Source organism: Drosophila montana, unplaced genomic scaffold (assembly GCF_035044405.1).
Source record: "Drosophila montana isolate Dmon_TW-CO22-7 unplaced genomic scaffold, ASM3504440v1 contig_3733_1, whole genome shotgun sequence".
NCBI classification, from domain to species: Eukaryota; Metazoa; Arthropoda; class Insecta; order Diptera; family Drosophilidae; genus Drosophila; species Drosophila montana.
Genome location: NW_026998620.1, coordinates 11256377 through 11282165, shown reverse-complemented (window position 1 = coordinate 11282165; position 25789 = coordinate 11256377). Strand labels below are relative to the sequence as shown.

Below are 25789 nucleotides of genomic sequence, written 5' to 3'. Positions count from 1 at the left end.
TTTATAATTACACCTATATTTACACACATATACATATAGAAGAACAACAAAAACAAGATGGAGCAAAAGTTTAATAAATCTTTAGACATATTTGAATACAATTATTATGATTACGTTAGTTATCATCATCAATTATTGTTTCTCTTGCTAATTCTCGTAAACCAACAAACACTCACACAGAGACACTGACACTGACACTGACACACACACACACACACACACACACACACACACTCTCACACACACACGTACGCCTTCGATCTTTTTCGTTGCGTTCTGGAAATTATTTAAATATAAGTGATATTTTTAAAAATTATCCATTATTGTATAATTATTTCTAATGCATACAAACATACATATATCATATACTATTTTATGTTAATGATTATTATTATTATGAAAAGAACGCAAGAAATGCAAATTCTATCAAGAGGATCCTCAGAATGTTGTACAGAGCGCAGATCAAGCAACAAAACAAACAAATGGCACAATTGTTATTTAACCGAAAACCGATAGAAGAAGAAAAAATAAAATAAAAAACATTGGAATAAAAAGTTAAATTGTGCAAGTACGAGTATGTAAAATAGCAGGAAATCGAGGTCTCGATATCATTATTTGACAAATTATAATATCGAGAAAACAAAAACCAAGATGAATGCAATTTGTTAATGCAAATGACCACAAATCACCACAGCAACAACAACAAACAACAAACAGCAAACAACAAATAAACAAACATCAAGAAAACAACCGTTTTATTAAAAATATACAATTGTTATTTATAATTAAAAAACCAAACAACAAACGACTTTGTTTTTATTTGATTTCCTGTTTTTCAATTTCGATTTCAGTTTGATTTCAATATGATTTTACTTGACTTTGTCGTACATCTAAAACGGTTTCCGAATGGTATATCCACATAAACAGATCCTACAGAACCAGAAAAAACACACACATCAATATATTGTGTAAAGGTAGATCTCTGTTGAAAGCATTTCTCTAACTGACATGGTTTCTCCAAGAGGTCTCAGATATTGACTAGAAAACAATGAAATCTATGTTTGTATTTCTTATATGTAGACATGGAGATCCTATACAATCTGAATAGATATTCCCAATCTTTTCGTTTCTGTATGATTTTCATTCAATTTGATTTCAGATCGTTCAAAGTAAAAATTGCAATGTAAATCAGATGAATTAACATGAATATAAATGTAATCGGTCATATTTGCCAATATAAATATATATATATATATATATGTGTGTGTGTGTATGTACGTATAAGCAAAGGTTTTAGCCACAAGAATATCTAGATTGATACTTATGATATTTCCTCTGATATTTACTGTATTGTCGTTATTGATGTGTTAACGTTAATAATATTAACATTAAGCGGTCAAGTCACGAACTCTGATCTGAGGTCACGAGGTCAACTGTAAAAGTGTCCGAGTATTTACAATTAGCTATCTCATCTGGCAGCTAAGAGTCGTATCCATTTCGGCTCAGCAGCTGCTAGTACAGCGCGGTATGTTGCATCCACTAAACGATAACTAAGTAAACACATACATACAAGTAAATTAATATAAAGAGTAAACATACATATAGCCACATACTATATACATATACAATACATTACATAATTATATGTAGATCTGGAACTAAGCGCGATCTGTCCGTTTTCTTAACGACAGCGACAGCGACAGCGACTTGACTTGAATTGAATTGAATTAAATTGAATTGGTGTTGTTATCTTTAAGTATTTATGGCATATTTATGATAAGCATAACTATATACTATATAGAGTTGTCTGTGCACTCGATGAATCTCTCTGGCCTGGTCGGGCATATGTGCTTATATTTGTGCATCTATTTGTGCGTATGCCTGTGTGTGCGGGTGGGTGTAATTGGATTTTCTAATTGGAGAGCAAAATTAGTTTTAACATAAAAATTGCATTCAAAATAAGGCTGATTTATTTGACTTGTTCGTTTTTTACTCGTATATAGAGTTATTATAGTGAGAGAAACACACACACACACATACACACACACACACACACACACCACCCACACACCAAACCACAAACACACACAAGCACACGCTTGACAGTGTGTCATATCAACAATTTTTGAACCAGGTCCAGAGAAGATTAAATGAATAGAAATTCCATTTAAAATTAAGTAAAATTTTTACAAAATGCTCGCACATTGAATTAGTTTAGTGTATCAAGCAAAAGACTTGCGCATTATTTAATCGGCTGCATTCATTAAGAATCACCAGATCATAAAATACCATAGATATAAGGGCATGAGAGGTATGATATGCAGTGTACGTGAGACAATCCCCATTGTTGAGGGGATCCCGGGCAAGACAACTGCTCAACACTGCCAACAACAGCACATACATTCCCGCATGCCCATTATTTATACGTACATCAGGCATCTGACATCAGACATCAGACATCTGACATCAGACATCAGGCTCATACATTGATTCAACTCTTCAAGTTCACAGTAAACTCGTACTTATATTGATAAAGCAATAAGCTGTTTATACAATCACATGCATGTACGTATGTATGTACATCTGTTGTGTAGGCAATATGCAAGATGATGAAAACTTTGGTATTGGGAGTACATACATACATCTCATCACTAGACAGACGCACTCATTCTTATAAACTGACTGAAACTTCAAACCAAATTAATTGAGAACTAAACAAAGAAAACAAAAAACTAAAGTAAAAAGAATACTAAATAAAAGAACAAATTTTAAACTAATAATTATATAGGCCACATCATTTTACAATGGCTCTTAGGATGGGCGCGCCTGTTGCCATTGGTGCGGGCGACGCCGCTTAATTTAAGTGACACGTAAAATAATTAAATAATTTCAATAATAGTTTTTAAATAAGTTTTTCTACCCAAAAGTTGTTGTAACTTTTTTACGATTTAAATTTTACGATAATTGGCATATGCATTTTTTGTAATAATTCAATGAAAGCGCGTTCAGTGCCAGAATTACGACTTATGATTTACTCATACGAGCGATTTATATATACTTATATATATGTATATAGAGCTTTGACATAATTTATAATACATATGTATTTATATTGCTCTTAACTAAGTTGCATGAATTGGCAAAGCACAAAAAAAAAATGAAATGAAATGAAATGAAAGAAAACCACAAGATGTCTTCAAAATTGGCTAAAGAAATAACCTTACTTTCAAAAGACTTTTCGCTCGGGCAGTTATTTGGAAAGAAAAACGTCCAGCAAAAACAAAAAATAATTAATAAAATGACAAATTTGAATACATGTATAATTTGCGCATTGGTTAACAAAAAAAAAAAACTTGTACTGAGCGTGCGTCAAAAAATCGTATATATAATTAAATAACATTTACACTGATCATTTAATTAAGTTTACAAAGTGAATCAAGACAAGTAATGTGCTACTTTAAACGTTTTTAAGATTTAGACTCTAAACGACTCTATTAACATTTAACTTTGTTATCACTGGGCTTCTTAAGAGCTTACTTATAAGCACTACAAAAGAGCTTACCTACAATCACATGCTCTATAACCTTTCTATATATATATATATATATATATATATGCATATATACATACATATACATATATATAACTCTCATGTGTTATGTGTCAAACCCTGTCCGCGACTCAAAGCTCATCAATTCATTCATTCGCCCCATACATGCATACATACACACATAGATACATAGATACATAAGAAAAACTATACTCATACACATGTAATATGCATTATTAATATCTCGAGTAGCTCGTAAACTATGATTAATAGTTTGTACTATATCCATAATTGTTGTTGTGTCTTCATCCGATATCCTTAAGGATCATACCATGTTAAAGCAGCGTATGAAACACACAAACGCACACACGCACACACACACACACACACACACACACACATACACACACTCGAAATGAAAGATTTTGTTATGTTTATGTTTATGTTGTTTTGTTCTACTTGATATGTATTATCTATGAATACGAACATTTTGTTGAGATCTTTGCCGTCGAGCAGAAGAGTTTACACTATATATATATATATATATATATATATAGCTCTATGCATTATGTTAATGAAACGATTCTTAATTCCGCTTTGATAAACAACAAACTAGTTGAACTGGTTGTCACAATGTGCACGAGCATTTATGTTAATGCTAATGCTAATAATAATATTCTAATTGTCAAAAAACAAAACAAAACAAACACCACATTACAAGGTACAAATAAGGCACACAGTGTGAAAGCCCCCTTAGACGGGCCCGGGCTGGGGTCTGACCCTGAGGCGCAGGAGGAGCAGGTGAAATATCAGACACAGATACAACCAACCAACCAACCAACCAACACACATACACACACACACACACATACACACACACACACACATACTTATAAAGTTGAATTTAGCATAACTAAGTTTTCATTACGAATAAAATTTAAAGTGAAATTATAAAAAAACGAAGAAAAAGAAGAACAAAGCAAACAGATTAACCAAGCAACTTAAATGTCGTGTAAATTCATGTTAAACGTACATAAATAGGTAAATACATACATAAAATAACATAAACATTATAATAGTAAAGTAATATGCAGTAAATATACATACATATATACGATATAAACCATATACTACTACATACATAAATACATACTCAAAGACGTGTAACTAAAATTATGAATAGAAAAAAAAGCTTGGATACAGTTGAAGTTGAGCTACTTTCAGACCGATTACAGCCAGAAATTATTTATGGAATCTTAATATTGATATACTATGTACTAGTGATTGAATGTGAAATGCTTAAATATATATACATACATACATAATTCGATATTGATACCGATAGCTGCAGATATATACATACATAGTATTTACATACAAGTGGAACCAACAGAATTCAAATATTTGTGAGCCCAGACCCATTTGCATCTAAACTTTTTAACCAACCAAAACAAAAGAGCAGTAAAAATGTTTAACAATATTATATTGAACATTTTACGTGAGAATCGTGTACCTACAAAGCAAGGAAACAAAACAAAGTGAACAGAAGAGTAAAGAAAATTATATACATTCTATATTTTTTGCAAAGTCAACTTGTAAAAATGGAAAACAAAAATTTAAACTAACTAGAGCCAGCAAGTAAAACCAGACATTTTTAAAGGAAACAGACTATAACAACATTTTTTAATTGAGAATACATACCAAAAAGTGAAACTCTCGAACTACAAAATATTTGCATATACGAGTAAATCTTTTATATGTACATATATACATATATTTTGCGTCTTAATATACAGCTGACAACGTATTTATATATTTACACTCAACAAGGACACACACACACACACACACACACACACACCTATCGTCACACACAAGATTTACCTGTCGACATATGATACAACAGATACAACAGAATACATATAGAAATATATATTAAAAACAAAAGAATACAGGAAACAAATTCACAAATTGCAACTCGGTTCGCTTTTTTGCTTCATAGAACTCTGATTTAATGCTAAGTTCGATAGAAACGATCATAATTGTGTGTACTAGACATTGACATTGACGATTCGAATACATTTCTCATGCCTATATAAAGGAGCACATTTCGTGCCATCTATATCTAAATGTATCTTCATAAATGTATAAATGTATCAATCCACAATCCCACTTAAAATAAAAAATGAAAAAAATAAGGAACATTCACTTTCACTCCGTGTGCATCCATCAAACTAATCATAATTGTCATGATATCATTGGCAAAATGCATACTAACGTATTTTAGGCAGATGAAATAGAGAAACTACACGAAAATATATATATTAAACTTCTTCAAAATCATTTAAATGTTAAATGTATATGTTAATTTTAAACAATAAACCAAAATATACAAAAAACAAAAAAAAAATGTGAAGAATTTGGAAAACAAAGATATTTAAAAAACAAGTACATAGATAAGAAAACCAAACGAAATGAAAATTCTATGATATAATAAAATAAAAACAAGAGAAAAATGATACTTTAAATATTGAGTGAAATTTGGTTTTTATTTGTGTGATTGGGTGGACTCTTCAGGCATAGTTATTAAAGTAAAAAATCTTTTCATAAAAGGGCGTTGCAGCTGAGATTCACATTTAAATTGTAAGAATGGCGCCATTATTGATTAACCTTAAATTAATCGATATATCGTTATACTTCGTGCTAGTTTTGTAGCACTCAGCTTTGTCCTGCATGATACATTCACAGTGTGGCAACTCCAAGCACTTGGCCCTGAGAATTTTTACATCAACCAAACAACAATATTCGTAGAACGCAAATAAAATAAAAATACTGACACGAAAATTACTTTCATATTTCGCTAGATTGCCATCTTATACTTTGAGTGCAAACACACGCAAAATGAGTGACAGCGAGGAGAATGACAGCCAAAGCGAGCACAACAAAATCGGGCTGCCCACAAAGCCGTCGACGTCGAAGTCGAAGTCGACGTCAACAGCAACAGAACCAGAAACTGATTCCGACAGCCAAAGCGATGAAGGTTTTATAGATTTCCAAGTAATTGTTGAATTTGTTGTCAGATAATTCATTTTCAGACAATGGCACAATGGATATGATTCGTCGGTTTTTTTCACAGACTTTTAACTTGGCATCAGGCACCCTTGCAGACAACGAAGGCATAACTGTGGATAAGGTGAGCTTTATCCATTCTATATGCAGATTACTTATGAACCAATTAAGGTAATACCGGAACTGACCTTTGAGGGTCTCTCGTCACACTGGCGCGAACATGGGTTCAAGAACATTGTGACTATGGTGGGTGCTGGTATCTCCACGTGTGAGTTGTTATTTTTTAGAAGTCTTGGTTGAAGGTGTTAATTACTTGACATATACATAATAAAAATTCCACAGCTGCTGGTATTCCGGACTTTCGCTCACCTGGCTCTGGCCTGTACAACAACCTGAAGAAGTACAAGTTGCCGCACCCAACAGCTATTTTTGACGTGGACTACTTCCAAAAGAATCCAACTCCATTCTTTGCACTGGCCAAGGAACTCTATCCGGGCTCGTTTGAGCCAACTCCGGCGCATTACTTTGTGCGCCTGTTGCACGAGAAGGGTCTGCTCCAGCGCCACTATACGCAGAACATCGATACACTGGACCGCTTGGCCGGTTTGCCTGAGAACAAGATAATTGAGGCTCATGGCAGCTTTTATACAAACCATTGTCTCAAATGCAAGCATGAGTACGATATGGCTTGGATGAAGAAGAAGATATTCGCAGATGAGCTACCCAGCTGCGAGGAGTGCAATGGGCTTGTAAAGCCGGACATAGTATTTTTCGGCGAAAACTTGCCTGCTAACTTCTACAACAGCCCTGAGGAGGATTTCAAGGAATGCGATTTGCTTATTATCATGGGCACTTCGCTAGAGGTGCAGCCCTTTGCTTCGCTCATCCATCGCGCTGGTCCGCGTTGCATTCGCTTGTTGATTAACCGTGATGCTGTTGGACGCGCTAGCTTTGCGCCCTGGATGGATCCCAGCGGAAAAGCGCTGCTCTATGGCAAGCCTAAGAATACGCGCGATGTGGCTTTTCTCGGCGACTGCGATGCTGGCGTCTGGGAATTAGTCGAAGCACTTGGCTGGGAAGAGGAACTGCAGCAGCTGATCAGCGATGGACAAAAGGATATGGAGGAGGAGGACAACAAATCTGGCTCGGATGAGGATAAGCCACAGACTTCGGTAAAGGATTGTGCCAAAAAATAGACAACGTAATGAGGCTAAATTCAACTAGTTTAACTATTTCATTACATTAGATATGGCAGATGTTAAGTGTTAAATAGGAAACTTGTTTCGAGTGCAATATTGTGTATGTATATAATTGCATAACTAGTGTGTGGGGAATGGAAAAGAATGGAATACGTATTAAGCATATTTAAATATATATTTATGTGTGTTTATCAACTGAAACTGGGCATGTGCTTCATTCGTTTTTAATTATTCAAGCGCCATTAGCGTCGCTGTTCGACATCGACCACAAAATCTGTTTTCCGTTCGGGCCAAACTTTCCGGCCTGGGCAGCCAAACCGCCAGCAAAGGTTAACTTCTCATCTCAGCCTGCTAATTGGGACCGCACATACACCCACGAACACACAAGCAAAGAGTCAGCATTGGCAACAATCACACCCACATGCACTCGTTGGCTCTGTTTGGCCCGTTGCATCAAGTTAATGACACACAATCTGTCCCAGTGCCAACCACACAAATGTATTCGGTTTCCGGCTCCGGTTGGGGCTTGCAATCGAAGCTTCTGCAATGAATTGGCCAATAGAATGTAGGTAGCTGGCAGCTGGGCTCCCGCTTTAATGGGAGCCACTCCTGTGCACTAATTAAAACCAAGCAGGGATCCAGAATAATCGAGCACTACGAGTAGTGCTGCCACTAAATCAATCGGGGGCAATGGCAACATGTCAACTTTTCCTCCACGCTGTTTTGCGGCCAAATGTGCAAATACATTAAGTAATCAGATGCAGCAGCAAGAGCAACTGCAGCGAGAACGGAAAGCACATCGGAAATGTTGATAGCCGCAATTTGTTGCAGTGGCAGCTGCATCGCATCCCTGCCGGGTTATTAAGCTAATGGATTCTCTTAACGGCTTTCCAAGTCGTGTCAGTCCAAGTGACAAAATCGTCGACTCTGATCTTATGCCCTATCGATACATTCCCCATATTTGCCTATCAATTGACCCAAATGACTTAACTTGGCGTAAGTTTTCTCAAGTTTCAACTACGTCTCAGTGTGTGCGTAAGTGTGTGCAATGTGTGCACACAATTCTGTTTCGGCATACTATTAAATGCATTCCGCACACGCACACACAATTGATGACGCTTGAGTCAATGCACAGTGTAGCGAAAACTATTTGCGTGGACTTACATATTGTATATAAGTATAACTACTTTTTAAGTGGATCGCAGTCCATTGAATTTAAATAAATAACTTTAACTAAGGTATTGATCGTTTCTGACGAATCGAAGACGTAGCCACACTCTCCAAAATTTGCACTTGCGCCGAATGACTAGAGGTGACTGGTACGTCGGAAACTCAACCTTGCATCCCAGAATGGCGACTAAAGACAGCCAAGTCGGAGCATTCTCCAACCGGTACAACAAACGCTTGCTGCGACACTGCCACCGGTAAGAGACCTCATGGGGAGGTGTGCAGTTAGGAGGCTCAAGCGAAGATCGTTTAAGGAACCTTCTCCAAATACGGACAGAGAACCTCTAGAGTCCCCCGACAGAACACGTGACGAGCACGAAAACTCAATCAGGCTTGGCGAAACATCATCCAAGCTTACTGTGTTGTTATAAAAATGTATGCTATTTTGAGAAAATACATCTTAATTGGTTTTTCACTTGTTAATGAGAATATAAAATATAAAATATATTCGAATAATTCTAACTTATGGAAGACAAATTATTCTAACAATATAATGAAATGGAAAATAGAAAATAAAAGAAATCTTAAAATGCGTAACAGATGTTATCTGTGATTTCTGCTATAAGTAATATTTTAGTGACTGTTAAGGAATTCAATAGTTTTATAGAAATCAATAAAAAAATCTTCAGAAGTCAATAATAAAATTCTTAAAGCATAAAGGTTTAGAAATACTTTTGCAATGCATTGTCGTTCTTAAATGAGAATCCCAAATTTTGAAATAATTCGAACTGTTGATAAACATATTTTCTTTCACAAAATAATATAATAGCTAAAATTGTATCTGTTATATCTGATATCTGCTATATTATCGACATTTCTAAACATTTCCAATTCCGAAAAATGCACAATTCTGGACTCTTTAGATTACTGTGTCCACTGTTCTATAATAAGTTTATTGTATTAAATTATATCTTGTTGTATGTGTGTGTGCTTATATTGTCAAAAAGCTTGTTTACAATTGATTTAGACCCACAATGCGTTATTAGTTGTGTGTGAGTGTGCTTGCTGCTTCACATTTGCAATCAAAACGCGGGTAGCCCCCTGGCCAGCCCCTCTGCCAACTACAAGCCAGTTCATCAATGGCACCGCAACATGGGGTTTGGGGCCTGTTTGTTGCGTTCCTCGGTGTCATCAGCGACAGCTGTGCGCGCATTTTGATATTGAATTCTTGACATGATTGCAGGGCCACAGCTTGTTGTGCCCGCCATTTAAATGAACATATCGTAGTTACACACACTCGGGTTAGCATTTTAAAATCGCAGCTACACATAGCTCATGCGTGCCGTGCGCTAATAAACTGTTGAAAGGGTGGGCCAGGGGCCAATTGTTTGCGCAAATAGATATCTATAAGTATAGATAAATATATAATATGTGAGAGGGTTCTACATATTTATAGGCATTATTCTAAAATGGGCGGTAAAATGTTGTCATCGCTGCGTAAACGAAATCTTTATGAATATTTTATTATTGCTTTAATAAAAAAAAAGAAAAAAAAGGGAGTAGAAATGAAAAGGAATAGCAGCAGCACCCCAGACGAGCAAATGGCAAGAGAGCAGCGTTCTGAAAAGCAATTTGTGTCAATAAATATATATGTATACAAATGTGTGTGTGAGCGTGTGTGTGACCGTTTAGCATTTCACATGTGTTGGTGTTTCATATTTGTTGTTGCTTGATATTTGGTATAATATCAGCATCAACTACAACAACAACAACAACAACAACAACATACATCCACAGCAGCCACAACATAATCGTCATAATCATTTTATGCGCATATTTTGTAGCATACTTTTGTGGTCATAAATTTTTATTTACGTCGCCCGCAATGCTCCAAGTGTCATATATACTGAGGGTTGTGTGCATGCGTGATTGTGTGTGTGCGTGTGTGTGTGTGTGTGGATTTGCTGCTGCTTTGTATAGAGAAATTAAAGTGTGATAAGCTTGGTTTATTTTCATGCCTCGTGTTTTACAAGCACCTTAAAATGTCCTGCAACACATGAAGAAATGCATGAGTGTGGCGTGTTTATGTTGTGTGTGTGGGTGTGTAGTACAGCATACAATCGAATCAAGCGGCCAACAAATTCAGAATTTTAATCGCTGTTTTTCGATATTGACAGTTGTCAGTTCGTCCATTTCTGTGTGTATGTGTCTGCGGGTGTCAGCCTATTTGTGGGCGTGTTTAGGGCGTGTTTAGGGCTTTAGCCACACTAGCAAATTGGCGGTTTTGTTGGCTACAAATGAGCAGTGCGGCTTATGCGGTGGCCTAAAATAAATTCTGCTTGCGGCTATTTGATGAACAATTGTTATATGAATTGTGTTTGCGAAATAAAACAATTAAAAGATCAGCGGGTTAGCCGGATTTTAGGCAACCCGTCACCAAAAACTAGCTGACCCCCACTCAAATAAAAATCAAAAAAAAAAATCTGGCCATTAATTAACTGAGCGCAGTAGTGAAGTGTAACGAATTGGAAAACCAAATAATTCCCATTGATTTTGTTCGTTTCAATCACGTTTGACACAACCACATAAACAGACACACACACACACACACACACGGACAGACTCGCACTGAACGCGCACTCGTAGGCACCCACAGCGACCGCATGTGCATTGATTTGCTGCGGAAAATCTCTGACAGCGATGGAAACTAGCTGCATTGGACGCACTAGTCCATTGATTGCCAAAGCCAATCGGATATGAATAAATGAACGCCAGTTTTGTGTGTCACCAGAGCTCTGATCCCAAACAAGAGCCGATGTCCACAGGTTTATTTGATCTCGTTCGGCGTGGCAGGGGGCAGGTTTGGTGGCGAGGGTGTGGCACAGCACGCAATGCAATTGGTTGCATTTAATTGTTGCACAGCGTGCACGGCTGGAACAAAAGGATTTACGCTTTGTACTCAACAATGAGTTTGAAAAAAGATTTCTAAATTAAAAACGGGTCAAATAAAACAGACATCACGAAATAGACTCTGCATAGACCGAAGGTTATAGAAATCGTTTTCAATACCTTTAATTTGTTTTTCATTTCAATTTAGCTGCTCGCTGATGAGTTTTTAGCAGAAATATACTTTTTTTTTTTAAAAAATGGTTTTTTCACATCGACCCAAATATGATTAAATTCATAGCAATCAATGTGTATAAAACCTGACCGACTGCTTTTAAGGTAGAATGTGTGGATTTTAATATTTCTGCTGATTTTCCTGATATAACTTTACCTTTGCTATAAAGCAATTGATGTCCGATCTTGGAAATCCATTCTTTTCGATTTGCAAATCGATTAAAAGTGATTCATGATCATGGGTTGACGATTTTTCCCTTGCCAATTGCCGTGATACATATTTTAATTTAACTTGGATATAAAGTAAATAAGTTCCAATCTAGGAATGATATAATTTTCCACTCGTGAAACGATTAGATGTGAATGAACTAAAAAATAGCATATTTCAGAATTTCTCCAGAATTGTGATAAAAATGGGATGAATATTTAGCATATAATATTACAAATCCCAAGCCAAAGTATTGAACTAAAATATTCGAAGATAGACTCCATTCCCGAGTTGCAGTAAATTTAATTTTAAAATAATGTTGATTTCAGTTATCGCTAAAATTGCCAATTTTTAAAAGTTTGGTCAATATTATAAATTTAATTATACTCTTGTAAAAGATAAAATAATTTTGTCATGAAACTTGTAACGCATAGAAGAAGACATCTACGACCCCATAAAGTATATGTAATCGAGATCAGCATTAACAGGCGAGTTGATATAATCATGTCTGCCTGTCTGGTTATATGAGAACTAGTTCCTTTAATTTTAAAGATATTGTCTTGAAACTTTGCATCGGGCCACTATAACATAAAACTGCCATGGGAACCATCTATCGAAAAGTATGATTTGGTATGGAAACCAAAGACGGGATTTATTAGTTGCATTAGGATCCTTGTATATATGCACATCCTGATAGCTTCCATAGGAATGAACGATCGGGAAAAAGGTTCTTATATGGTAAAATATTCTGTTTTCCAAGATATTTTCATCAAATTTATCACATATCTGCAAAAGGGAAATGTCTAAAGGGGTGTTAAATGCTTGGCGTGCCGAAGATCTTCCAAATTTCTCGCTTGAGTACAAAATGCGTGTTCCGATCTGTACAAATAATTATTCGGAGATCGGACATTGTTTACAAAAAATAATACAATTTTAAAATTTATATTCATACATATATATTTATATACATGTTCACTTAACTAATTTTAAATGGGGTTTAATTTAAGTATATTGTTTTTTTTTTCCGACGGGTGGAAAAATCCGGACAATACCCGCTAGTATTTAATATTTATAGCTTGAGGTAAGTTATGACATGACTTGATAAATAAAATAAATAATACACGTGCGCAAAGTAAATTACAGAATATCAGGATTTTAGAGTTTCAAAAAAAAAAGGAATTTAAATAAATAATAGTTGTTGCATTTATATATATTAATCAGCTCGGCGCTCATCGGAACATGTAGAAAAAGCGATTTGCAAAAACAATTATCAATATTTAATTTGTTGGTGGTTTTGCAATTGCAGTGCAAATGTAAATAATATATGAAAATGTGGTTTAGACAGATAATACCTATGCACATACCAAAAAACACATTGCTTTGGGCAGCTAAAAAAGGAACAACAAAATGAATGCAACTTTGTTGTCAAACTATTTAATAGTGAATATGTAACTTTTGCTTTTCTCTATTTAATATTTTAAATGTTCAGTTGCAAAACGGAAATTGTTCTTGTTGGTTTTCATTTTGTTATTTTTTCTAGTTTTGTGATTTTTGTGCACGTATCAGCGATAAGTCAGCCATTTAATGCTTGACAACATTAAAATTAAAAGCATTTAATTAATGAAATAATTTAGCAAACAGAAAACCATTTCGAACGCCGAAAAGGTAGCAGCCAGTGTCTTGCAACACGAAACATTTCCTTCGTTTTGGCCACGTTTAACTTCAATTTGGTGCTGCATAGTTAACGGCAGGATGTGAGCGTCTTGCATCGCCTCCTTTTGCTCGCCTTATCGCCGTGTCGACATTGGTAATTTAGAGGTAGGCAGAGAGAGGGAGAGAGGGCCGACTAAGAGAGAGCTAGGCAGACATTGGGTAGTTAGAGGAAACAGCATTACAAATGCCTGCCAGCTAGCACGAGCATTTTGTATTGCATTTTCGATTTGCACTTTACACGCTTTCATTACACTTCGTTTCCGGTGCAAAACACTTGACCGCTCCCAAAGCCCGCAGGGCCATTGCATTGTTAGTATTTAAGCTGCTGCTGCTGTTGGTGCTTCAACTTGCAACTTCAGCTGAATTGCACACTTGAGCGACTGGCGATTATCAACAATATCCAAATGCCACATTTCGTTGCCAGTCCAGAATGCCAGAATGTCCAACTGAGACTGTGTCATAATCACCAAAATTATGTTGCATTTCATGAGCGTCACGTTCAAAGCTTAGCGTCAAGACTTCAAGTAGCAGCCTCCGCCCCTTTTGCTCCGGGGAACGACATCAGCTAGCGAACTGCATTGCATTGATGCTTTAAGCTGCAATTTCGTTAAAAACAAAATTTCCAATCGATTTTGCTGGTTTATCGCCAAGTTTATTTTCCTTTTGCTGTTGTTTCTGTTGTTGTTTGGCTTGCTTCCACTTCTTGTTGCAGCTATGTTTGCTGCGTATTTCAAGTCGTTGCACCGTGGTTACAAACAAGGCTGCAAGCCTCCGAAAAAAATAATCAGTGATATGGCTTACGGTTTGAATCGGCTTCCTGCTTTCTGGTGCGGTTTGTGAACTTATTTTTTCACATTAATGAGGCAAGGTTTTAGCTCAAAGCCAGATTTGTCATATTATTTTTTAACTGCTTCTCAAAACAATTCAATTTTTAATTTATATATGCCCGTTCTATTGAAAATATTGCAAGCTGTACATATTTTTTTGCGGGCTGAAGTTGATCTCTACTCAAATTTGGCATCTACCAAAGATGTTTAGATAAATCCAATGGCACCAAGCTATTTATGCTATTGGACTGAGCCTCCCTCAAAATTTGTATGTTGAACCGAACTAAGTTTGGAAAAGGTGTTTCGGCTCGAGTTTCTGTTCAGCTGTATTTTGAGCAACTAAAATAAGATTAAAGCTAAAATAGAATTTTGCGCTCGAACCGGCTCGGCTCAAACCTGGTTTGCAGCTCGGATACAGATTCATAAAGAGGCCAGTTATTTTAGCACATATAAACCCTAGTCATATAGCGACATAAATGACATACTTTTCAATTCGACTTAAACCAGTGTGGTACTTATGCACATGTATGTGTGTGGCATATTCCTTTAGCAGAACTTACGGAAATGAAATGTGTTTCTATTTTAGTTTTATTTCTCTGTGTGTACATTTACACGCTCGAGTGTTTGCATCCGAACCACAAAATGCGAGCAACTACAAAACCAGCGAAAAAACTACAAACAAAAATACAGCACTCAAATACCCGTAATACTCAAGTCTATTTACAAATCATGGCAAAAATGCAATTTGCAATGTCCAAAAAAAGGTGAAGTGAACAAATTCTCTCAGCTGCAGTCGGACAGTCAAGTAAATATGACGTACGGCTTCAGTTGGCAAATATTTGCGCATATTACGTATACGACCCGCTGCTACAGAAATTGCTTCATATGTGCGTCCCTCTGGTTGCCCAACCGCTGCTTCTCATCATTTGCGCAGCCAATTTGCATAATTGTGGGGGAAATATTGTAACAAAATGCTTAGGCCTTGCAATTTATTTTGTTTTATGTATACTGCAGAGGATTCATGATGTCCTTTCAAGGACAAACGGCAATACGTGCCGTTGGCTGTGCGAAAATTTGACGTGCCAGCTAATTAAAATGTAAATACTGTCGCATTTCTATGCATTGCTTTGTTTTGTCCGTGTGTGTGTGTGTGAGTGTGTGTGGTCTTTTGCATTATGTGTCTGCAGTTATGCATATGTCATGCGATATCTGTCACATTGTATAAATCTTCCTCTGAGCGTGATGGACTGCGATTGTTTTGAATAATTTTGCAATGATGTGTCAGTTATTGGTACGAATGAAAAATATGTCAGAAAGTTAATAAAACTCACCAGGCTGCTGACTGGAAAGCCTTCCAAGTTTCTTATTATGAGTGGCAACAAAATACATTGATGTAGTTCTCGGTAGATTAGCTGTCAAAGTGACCCAGTCATTCAGTAAACCGACCAACGAGCGTCTGGATGTGAAGTACAGGTCAGGTATTCTCTAAGCCGAACATTTTTTCAAAAGATTTTGACAGTTTTTCAGTAGCCTTGACCTATTTATAGCGTGTGCTTACTTTGCTGGCCTTCGCCAGGATTTTTAGGGGTCAACCTCAAACTTATCCGTATTAAATGAATGTATACATATGACAGTAAAGAACACATGCAAAGCACACAAAGTGCCATCAAGTCAGCAGATACTCTGGGTATATCAATCGAACTAATAAAAATGTATTTAATGGAACATGAAACAAACTTCCAATCTATTAAAGTCTTGGTCTTCTTTAAGCGAAAAGAAAGAAAGAACCGCAACGGGGTTTTATGTAAAGCAAAGACGAGAAAAAAAATGTGAACAAGTACAGCACAGGGCAAATGAAAAGGGTTGTCAGCGGCAGTCTATAGCAGCTACACCCTTTAGGCCATATGTTGCAGCAGCCAGAATCCAGTCTGTGGTCGGTTTGTTGGCCAGCCTGCGGCGCTTTGAAGGCCACATGCGAATGCTACTCGATATTGGCGTGTGCGAGGTGTGTAAATTCGTTGACCAGAGCTCACCCTTCACATATGTTCACATCAATTTATACACGCTAGCTAACAGTTGCAAATGAATGTTGCCTATTTAGAGCAAATAACTAATTTAGTCGGCAGACGCTTGGCACAGTGCATACTTAATTTTTCAAATTTTTTTTTTTTTTTTGGTTTGTTCCCGGCTCTTGGCCGCAACATTTTTGGTCTGCCGCACGCCAGTCCGTATCTGGCATTGCCATCTCCAGCCTCAGTCCAGCGCATTTACTCCTTAATTGCCGTGCCCCTGTATAGTGATATGGGAATGGTAACATCTAAATGTGTGTGTGAGTGTGTGTGCGTGTGCGAGTGTGCCTTCCCAGCAGGTTACATATGCAATAATATAGCCGCCTGCTGTGCAGCCAAATGGCCAATGCGACTTCTCGACCAACTAACAGCCTCTCTTAAGCTCCGCTTCCATGCTGGAGCTTTTTTTTTTGCGTGTGTAAATCCTCTAAGCTGTTCTGGCGTTGCGAATAGCCACACGCATAGGGAGCAACCTACTCACACATATACACGCACACGTTTACCGAGCAATTGAATTGTTTCAATTGGTACTCCGTCTGGGCTCTGCTTCAGATCTCGACCCTCACACGGTTTGGTTATCCACATTCTTAATGAAAATCAATGTGTTAACTGCTCGCGTTATGTGGGGGGCATGTAAGCCACTTGTCCGTCTTGCAGTCGGCAGTTTTGATGTGGTTGTCTCCGGCTTGCTTGTTTGGTTGGCTTATTAAAATAAAATAACTTGAGAGAAATTCTGTTGCAATGCTCAGTTTGGTCTGCAATTGCTCTGTAGTTTACCTAAAACAAGCTGGAAAAATATTTAAATAAATCTTTTTATAACTAAAATAATAATAATAATAACAATAGTAATAATTGTAATAATAATTATAATAATAATAATAATAATAATTATAATAATAATAATAATAATAATAATAATAATAATAATAATAATAATAATAATAATATTAATAATAATAATATTAATAATAATAATAATAATAATAATAATAATAATAATAATAATAATAATAATAATAATAATAATAATAATAATAATAATAATAATAATAATAATAATAATAATAATAATAATAATAATAATAATAATAATAATAATAATAATAATAATAATAATAATAATAATAATAATAATAATAATAATAATAATAATAATAATAATAATAATAATAATAATAATAATAATAACAATGATAATATTGACTGTCTTAACAATTAGAATATTAATATTATCTTTTGTTTTCCTTTTTTATCTAAGTAAATCAAATTCTTTCCACACACAGTTCTCTAGCTTCTACATAAATGTTTCGAACAGAGCACACGTGTCTTCTAGAGCACATTGTTCGCATTCAAACTATTTGTGTTATACTTACTATATGCCATTTAATGCTTAAACTTTTAATTTAACTCCCCGGAACTGTTCACTTTTAATCTCTCTGTAACTTCCGCAAGAATAATTCAATGTGTTTATGTACTATTTCGATAATAAGTCAAATTGCTAGTTAGACATAAGCAAATATTCGTGCCATAAAAGATGTAATACAGGTCTGCTCATATTTAATCTGTAAACAACTTATGTGGGCCAACACAACACAACATGGGGCCATTTGATGCAAGCACTTCCGGTTAATTTGAGTGCGGCTTCAGAGCTCGAACCCTTGCCTATTTATTGGCATTGTTTGTTGGCTGGAAGGCCTAACTAAACAATATTGATATGAGCTGCGCTGCGTTGTGTATCTTTAATTAAGCTAATGCCAATGCAAACATGGCCTAAGGTAAATGAACGCCAGTTTAGCTTCGAGTGTCATTAAATTCAATTTGCCAGCCAATTATTGGTCAGCAATTTGCAGAGATGCGACTATATATAAGACCACACTACTGCAGACCTGCCCTAAAGCGCCTCAAGATGTTGCTGGTTCAGCAGTTAGTTCACCTGACCGCGCTAATCCAGATTATTGGTAAACTTGTGCCACAGTTCGCTGACTGTTTAACTTTCTGCATCTTTGAATCTGCCGCAGTGAGCCAATATTTTTCGCCACTCTCCTCGCTGCTGATCGTTCACAACAGCACGCATGCAACGCAGCTGCAGTTGGCGTACCTGGATGCACTGCAACTGGCCCTGCGTAATCTCAGCCGGCCGCTGTTGCTGCAGTGGATTGACGTAGCCGAGCTACCCGATGACGAGTCCCAGCCGGATGCCATTGAATGGCAAGTCCTGCGCGCCGTTAACGCCAGCTCGACTGAGGTGCGTTCAATGAACTTAATTGTTACCTCACAGTGGAAATGCCATACGCTTTATATTGCTAGGGTTTTATCACAGTGCTGCCGCAGACGGCGCGCTTTCTACATGCACGTTACTTTGCCACGCGCAATGCCAACGTAAGGCTCAAGGATAAACTGTATTTGTTTTTGTGTGAGCATGAAGATCCCAGGGATTTCTTAAGCATGGATATATTGCAATGTAAGTGAAAAAGCTAATCAAGAGATCTTAAATTAATTCAAGTTATCTAACCAAAGTCAATTTAAAGCTGAACTTAGCTCGTGCCCTTTGCTAATAGTAGATGTAATTTCTATATATTAATTCTCGCTTGGAGCTTTATTGTGATTCCAGGGCTCTAATACCGTATTATTAGTAAGTTGTAGTAAAGTAAACTTTCATAAGAGACTAAGTAGTATTTTTCTGTCTTGCTCGGTCTAAGTTATTTGCTACAATTCGTCAACATAAGTTCCCCATATTTAGTCCAGATTAAACTCGACGTCTCAAGACATATTTGACAAAGATGTTTTAAAATTAGTTTGAAGTTCATTGAATTAGGAACCAAAAGTTGGAATTAACGTTTTCCATCTGCTTAAATTTCGTACTAAGAAACTTAAGCCGAAAAAAAAACTTTCGCTCAAACAAACTTTTATCCGCATTTTCTATGCAAGAGGGAGTTCTGCGAAAAGTGAAAAGATCCGTGGAAATGAGTTTGAATCTGAAATGTCACATACCAAATCTTTCAACCACATTTCCACGTAGGAGTAATAGATTATTCGAAAAGTGTGTCAAATTAATTTGAATAAAGATCTTTGATAAGTTAGAGGCCGATCGGAAAGAAAGTTTTATTAAATCTTTTTTAATTTGTTCACATTTGCGATTAGAATTTTCAAAAATCCCGACTCAGTTTACATAATGTTACTATGATAAAATGTAAGCTTCATGTGCTGTGACTTAATCAGCCATCAGTCAGTCGGTTGGGACAAATAGTTTTATATATAGAAATTAGACTTTAAAAACTATGAAACACCATTCCGTGATCTTTTTAGCAACGTGAAAAAGGTCAGATGTAAAGTTATCTTCCAATTTTTTTTATCGCTCTACGCTAATCGTTTTTGGCTTAGTTTAATCTCCGAATGGAACATTTAAATTTTTGCAGCAATTGTGAAAATTGCTGTCTTTTTATTTAGTCGGAAATCAAAGGTGGACATGACGGAGATTCCCTTGGGGCAGTGACAAAAGAAGTCAAACTCGAAACTTTGTCACACACACACACACACACACACACACACACACACAGCCGCACACAAACGTGGCAAAAACAGCCACGGGGCGCATCAGTTGATCAAACTTTCAACTTTGGCACTGGCCAATAATTTCCACGCTTGACGGCGCCTTCTTCAATTGTAAACTTTTTTGTTGTTATTGGCTGGAACTTAATTTGGCTGTTGTCCTTTTGGCTTGTTCTACAATGTTCCCATGTTGTAATGCGCTTTAGTCTACCCACACCATCTGATGGTGCGGCCAGAAGAGAAGGCAAATAAAGGATGTGGCAGAGCAGACGTAGGTGGATTTGTTGGCGGCAATGGCGGGTGTGGCGGGGGCGGCTTGCCACACCCATACCGCGACATCAATTTGGAGCTGTGGACACAAAAGTTTGTCGGTGCCAGTGGAAATTCGGATGCTATATTTTTGGACGCATTCTTGCCGAACGAAACTTTTGCCAACCGAGCCGAACTTTATCCAAACAAGCTGCTCAATCTGCAGCGGCGCACGCTTCGCCTCGGCTCCATTACTTATGTGCCATACACAGTTACTAATTATGTGGTAAGTAATTGCCGGTTAAGTTTATATTTATCGTGGTTGCTGCCGCCAGTCTCTTGCTTATTCCCATTGTTGTTGTTCTTATTGTTCTTGTTGTTGTTGTCGGCACGCCCAAAAGCGCACACAAATGTCGTAGAGATTTGCACGCCGGCATTAAGCAAAGCCAATTGGTCGTCCTCACCAGCCTCGCTCACCACATTGTCCACATCGTTGTGTCCTTGTCGCATTAGGGCCCTGTGCGAAATGGTCATGAATAAATGCCCGGCGGCTGCTCCTCCCCCTTCCCGCTTACCCCCTATCTAAACAATGCTGATCCGAGCGGGTGCTGTGTCTGTGTGTGTTCCGTTTGCTCGGTATGCTGATAGAAAGTTATTTCCTGTTGTGGAATACGATTTCGGTAACTAAAACTTTAACCATTTAATTTTATTGTATATTTCTCTTAGTATGTGAGTCGCAGCTTGTCAGTATTTTTTATGAATTGTCCGGTGGGGAGCATCTCATAGCGCCATAAATCTATTACTAGGCTTAACGTAATCCAGATGATTTTTAATGCAAATATACTCCAGAATTTATTCCATAAATAAGAGTTCATATTGTTTAAAGTTCTGCTGATTTCATTACAAAAGAGAAAACAGAAAATTGTATTTAATTTAAATTGGATCAATTTAAATTGGCTGTTCTTTCTTTATGTATTATTCTAGTTAATACATATTATTATAACATATTTTTATAATTTTTCTTCACAATTTGACCACTGTGCAAACTAACACAAACAAAACAGTTTGTAAAAATTCTTTGTTGTCACTTGCTGAAAGTTTTGTTCGCACTCAATTGCTTGCCTTAAGGACATTCGCACATTTGTAAACACACTCATACCAACAACAGCAGTAAGTGACATACACACACACAAACACACACATGGCCGCAAGCATGTGCATGTGGTTTTGTTTATGGCCGGCTTTAGCACAACATTGATTTAAATTACGTGTTTCCATTTAATTGGCGCCGAGTGTCGATGTCCATGTGTGTGGGCGTGGCATACACTGTGCCCGACCATTACGAGGCCATTTAGTAAATTAGAAGAGACACTTGAATGGCCAACAATGGGCGCCAATTAGGCGCTGCTGCTCCCAAACTTAATAAACTCCCTCAACTTAACAGGCAGCTGGTGTCGGCAATGAGGATCCAATTAACCCGCATAAGGCCAATCGTACAATTGCCTATGACGGCTCCGAGGCAAACATTATGAGGACCTTCTGTGAGGTGCACAACTGTCATCTGCGCGTTGAGGCCTGTAAGACTAGAGTATATAATCGTTAATATCTCATGCAATACCCAAATGCTGGCCTTACAAGCTTAAAGCCTCAAGTGAGCTTTATTGCATTAACGAAATGCAATAAATATCACTTGAAGCTCACATTAAGTTGTAAGCCTGTTTTAATATATATTTCATTAATGTGAACCCTGCAGGGGGTATATAGAGGGTAGGACACGGCCCCATAAAGAATGTATATTGCTGATCAGTATCAACAGAAGGGTAGATAAAAACCATGTCCGCCTGTCCGCATTCTGCTTATCCTTTTATTTGGAGAGTAGATTCCCAGTCTTATAATTATTGTGCATCTTTTGCAGGGTCGATTTACTATATTATACGATCTTTCTTGCATGAACAGCTTTTATTTTTCAGGTTTTTCCCCTACTTTTGACATATGGGCAAAATCTTATCGATATCATATAGCTTTATACCAAGAATCAGTCGATACATCACATATATATATATTCGCTGACTAAACTTAACGGGTTTTACCCTACTCCTAACATACGAGAGAGATATTATTGACAACGGACTTCTATAAAATATAGCTATAGCTAGAATTGGTCGGAACATGATATAGATTTAATTGGTCGAAATTAGGCGTTGTATATAAGAATTTGCAGGCTACATGCCAACAAGAGTATTTAATCTTCGGATTGTTAAAGATAGCCGTTCTTTTTTTTCTGATTCTTTTTGCCATTCACAGATGGCGCTGATAACTGGGGCAGCATCTATGACAATGAAACCGCCGACGGCATGCTGGGCGATATTTATAAGCAGCGCGTGGAATTGGCCATTGGCTGTATATACAATTGGTACAATGGCATTACGGAGACCTCTCATACCATAGCTCGATCTGCGGTGACCATCCTGGGACCCGCTCCAGTGTGAGGCTTCCACAACTCGAAGGTTTTTCTTAACAATAGTTACATCTTTATCCAATCTGTAGACCCTTGCAAGCCTGGTTTACCGACATTATGCCCTTCAATGGCGGCACTTGGCTCCTGTTGATTTCTACGATTTTCCTCTGCAGCCTGGTTTTGTATATACTGAGGTACTCGAACTACTTGTTGGCGCAGCGCTCACGACAGAGACAATTTGTGCATTCAGAAAATGTGGAAAAGTCGGCTCTAGATATATATGCACTCTTCATTCAGCAGCCATCGGCGCCCTTGACGTGCGTTTTCTCATTCGTTCAGCCTTTGAATATTTGCTAGTTTCTTTGAATTAATTTTAGCTTTGATCGCTTTGCTACACGCTTCTTTCTGGCCACACTGCTGTGTGCGACTATCACACTGGAGAACATTTACAGTGGGCAACTAAAGTCGCTGCTCACAGTGCCTCTATATGGCGCACCTGTGGACACGATTGGGAAGTGGGCGCAGGCGCAGTGGAAGTGGGCGGCTCCCTCGATTGTCTGGCTGCACACGGTGGAAAAATCGCATTTGCTTACGGAACAGATACTGGCGGATAACTTTGAGGTGCGCGACTATAGCTACTTGTACAATGCGAGCTTTCAACCCAACTATGGACTGGGCATCGAGCGTTTGGCCTCCGGCGCCTTCAATTTCGGCAACTATGTGACACGTGAGGCCGTGGAGAATCGCATTGTGGGTGATCTTCCTTTGACTTGGAGAAATTGATGAGTATTTCCTTGTCTTTTACCAGGTGCTGCACGATGATCTTTACTTTGACTGGACGCGCGCTGTGTCTATACGTGGCTGGACGCTGATGCTACAGCTGAACAGGCACATACGCGCCTGTCAGGAGTCAGGTCTCTATGTGCACTGGGAGTTGGAGGTAGCTAATTAATAATCGCTCACAGCTCAGAGTTAACCTTTTTGCCACTGCAGAACGTTGACAAGTATTTGGATAAGAAAACTGGCCAGATACTCTTCAATCAGGCCAACGGCTATGTGCCCAAAAAGGCGCCCAAGCCACTTGTTGTGGATGACATTTCCGCTGCACTGTTTGTGCTGGCCTTTGGATACACCATTGCAGGCTGTGTACTTTTCCTGGAGCGTCTGCATCAACGGCTGCTGCACTTGCCACACCGGCGCAACTAATTTGCGGTTAACTGTTGGGCCTGTGCCGGAGCTGGTCACTGATTGTTTGCCTGGCGGCACACACGTGTTGTACACACATCAAATTGTACTCACGCACACACACACACACACACACACACACGCTAAAGCCGCACATCCTCCCTCGCCCAGAACCAAGCGAAAATTTGATAGCCAGACTGCAGGTCAATTTGGTTGAATGCATCTCTCTGCCCCAAAGACTGGCGACTACTGCAGCAGCAGCAGCATCAGCTAAGTGGCACGGGGATAGCTGAGAGAGCGGAGCGGTTGCTCACAAATCCGCAGGCAGGCGTAATCGGGTTGCTTATGCTGTTTTAGTGCGCCACGTTTGCGGATATGCAAACTGAAAATGACTTTTGCCGGAGACTTAGCTGCCTGGTAATTGGAAAACCGTTTAGAGCAACACGCCCACACACACACACACACACATACATACATATATACACACACGCACACTTGTGCGACTTGAATTTCGACCAGTTGCAATGTAGCAACTGCTCCTGGCAATTAGGCACGTTTTAATGATGCACTTAATTACCGCTAGGGAAATTATTCATTATCTCTAATTTGTAGCGGTTTTGATAGCACTTGCGTGTCAGAAAGGCAGGTTGAGGGCTGCCAGCTGCCACTTGCTACTTTCCACCTGTCGCCTGCCAACTGCCATATGCCACCTTAGCAATCAAGGTAAATTTCATAAGTCTACAGCTAAAGGCTGTCAGCGTCTCATCATTTTGCATCCTTGCCACGCTCGTTAGCGATTCGTTTGAGCCAGGCCAAGCAAATGCCAAGCACGACAGCAGCAATTGCTTGATTAGTTGCGACTAAGGCATACCCTGTTCTTATAGGCTTGAATATATGATATGAATATCTAGTAAATGTTGCCTGCAACCATGGAAAAGTTGTTTGTTTATAGCCTGTGCGATGGCCAATGCTTGCTTATAGGGTATAGCTGGAGCAACAAGGTGCTTTACACAGTGCAAACATGGCGGCTGGGTCATTTCCGTTTCTGACCCTAGCTTCTGCATATTTCCGTTTTGTGCTTGGAATTTTTAAGTGAGTAACTCAACTGCGCTTAACTTGGCAACCATTGCTGTTGTTGCTGTTGCTGTTGCTGCTGCTGCTGCTGCTGCTGATTTGCGTCTGCTAATGCAGCTGTTTGTTTCCGTTTGTTAGCATTTACTTGTTTGCTGTTTGCTGTTGTTGCTCCTGTTGATGCTGTTTTGTGGCACGGCCAGGTTTTTGCAGTTGCGGCGACTGTTGCACAACTTTTTTTTACGACTTTTGAGAAAAGCATTTGACAGTTTAGACAGCTTTTCGGTTGGTCCAACTGCTGTTTACTGACAACAATATGCAGTTTTTTCTGCATGTTTTTTGGCCATGGCACGGC

At 37.9% G+C, this 25789-nt stretch overlaps 2 protein-coding genes and 1 long non-coding RNA gene across 4 annotated transcripts; 2 read left to right on the top strand and 1 right to left on the bottom strand.

Annotated features, from left to right (window-relative positions):
* The first annotated feature begins 6341 nt into the window (after window positions 1-6341).
* Window positions 6342-8019, top strand: Sirt2 (Sirtuin 2). Its single transcript, XM_064694502.1, has 4 exons — window positions 6342-6590; window positions 6646-6743; window positions 6791-6887; window positions 6962-8019. The coding sequence occupies exons 1-4, from the start codon at window positions 6452-6454 to the stop codon at window positions 7813-7815; spliced, it is 1188 nt and encodes a 395-aa protein (XP_064550572.1). The 5' UTR covers window positions 6342-6451; the 3' UTR covers window positions 7816-8019.
* Window positions 8020-9922: 1903 nt separating this feature from the next.
* On the bottom strand, window positions 9923-16992 carry LOC135436813 (uncharacterized). 2 transcript variants are annotated; one of them, XR_010437601.1, is made up of 3 exons: window positions 16412-16977; window positions 16185-16338; window positions 9923-10389 (listed from the first exon to the last, which is right to left on the bottom strand). It is a non-coding gene; the product is annotated as an uncharacterized LOC135436813 (long non-coding RNA). The 2 variants fall into 2 exon arrangements; XR_010437600.1 differs by having other exon boundaries at window positions 16185-16992.
* A 1836-nt stretch (window positions 16993-18828) lies between these two features.
* Ir92a (Ionotropic receptor 92a) lies at window positions 18829-24421 on the top strand. Its single transcript, XM_064695002.1, has 10 exons — window positions 18829-18880; window positions 18941-19167; window positions 19230-19383; window positions 20678-21006; window positions 22165-22297; window positions 23025-23205; window positions 23268-23495; window positions 23556-23928; window positions 23987-24118; window positions 24172-24421. Exons 1-10 carry the CDS (start codon window positions 18829-18831, stop codon window positions 24382-24384), a joined length of 2022 nt encoding a protein of 673 aa, XP_064551072.1. The 3' UTR covers window positions 24385-24421.
* Window positions 24422-25789: the final 1368 nt, after the last annotated feature.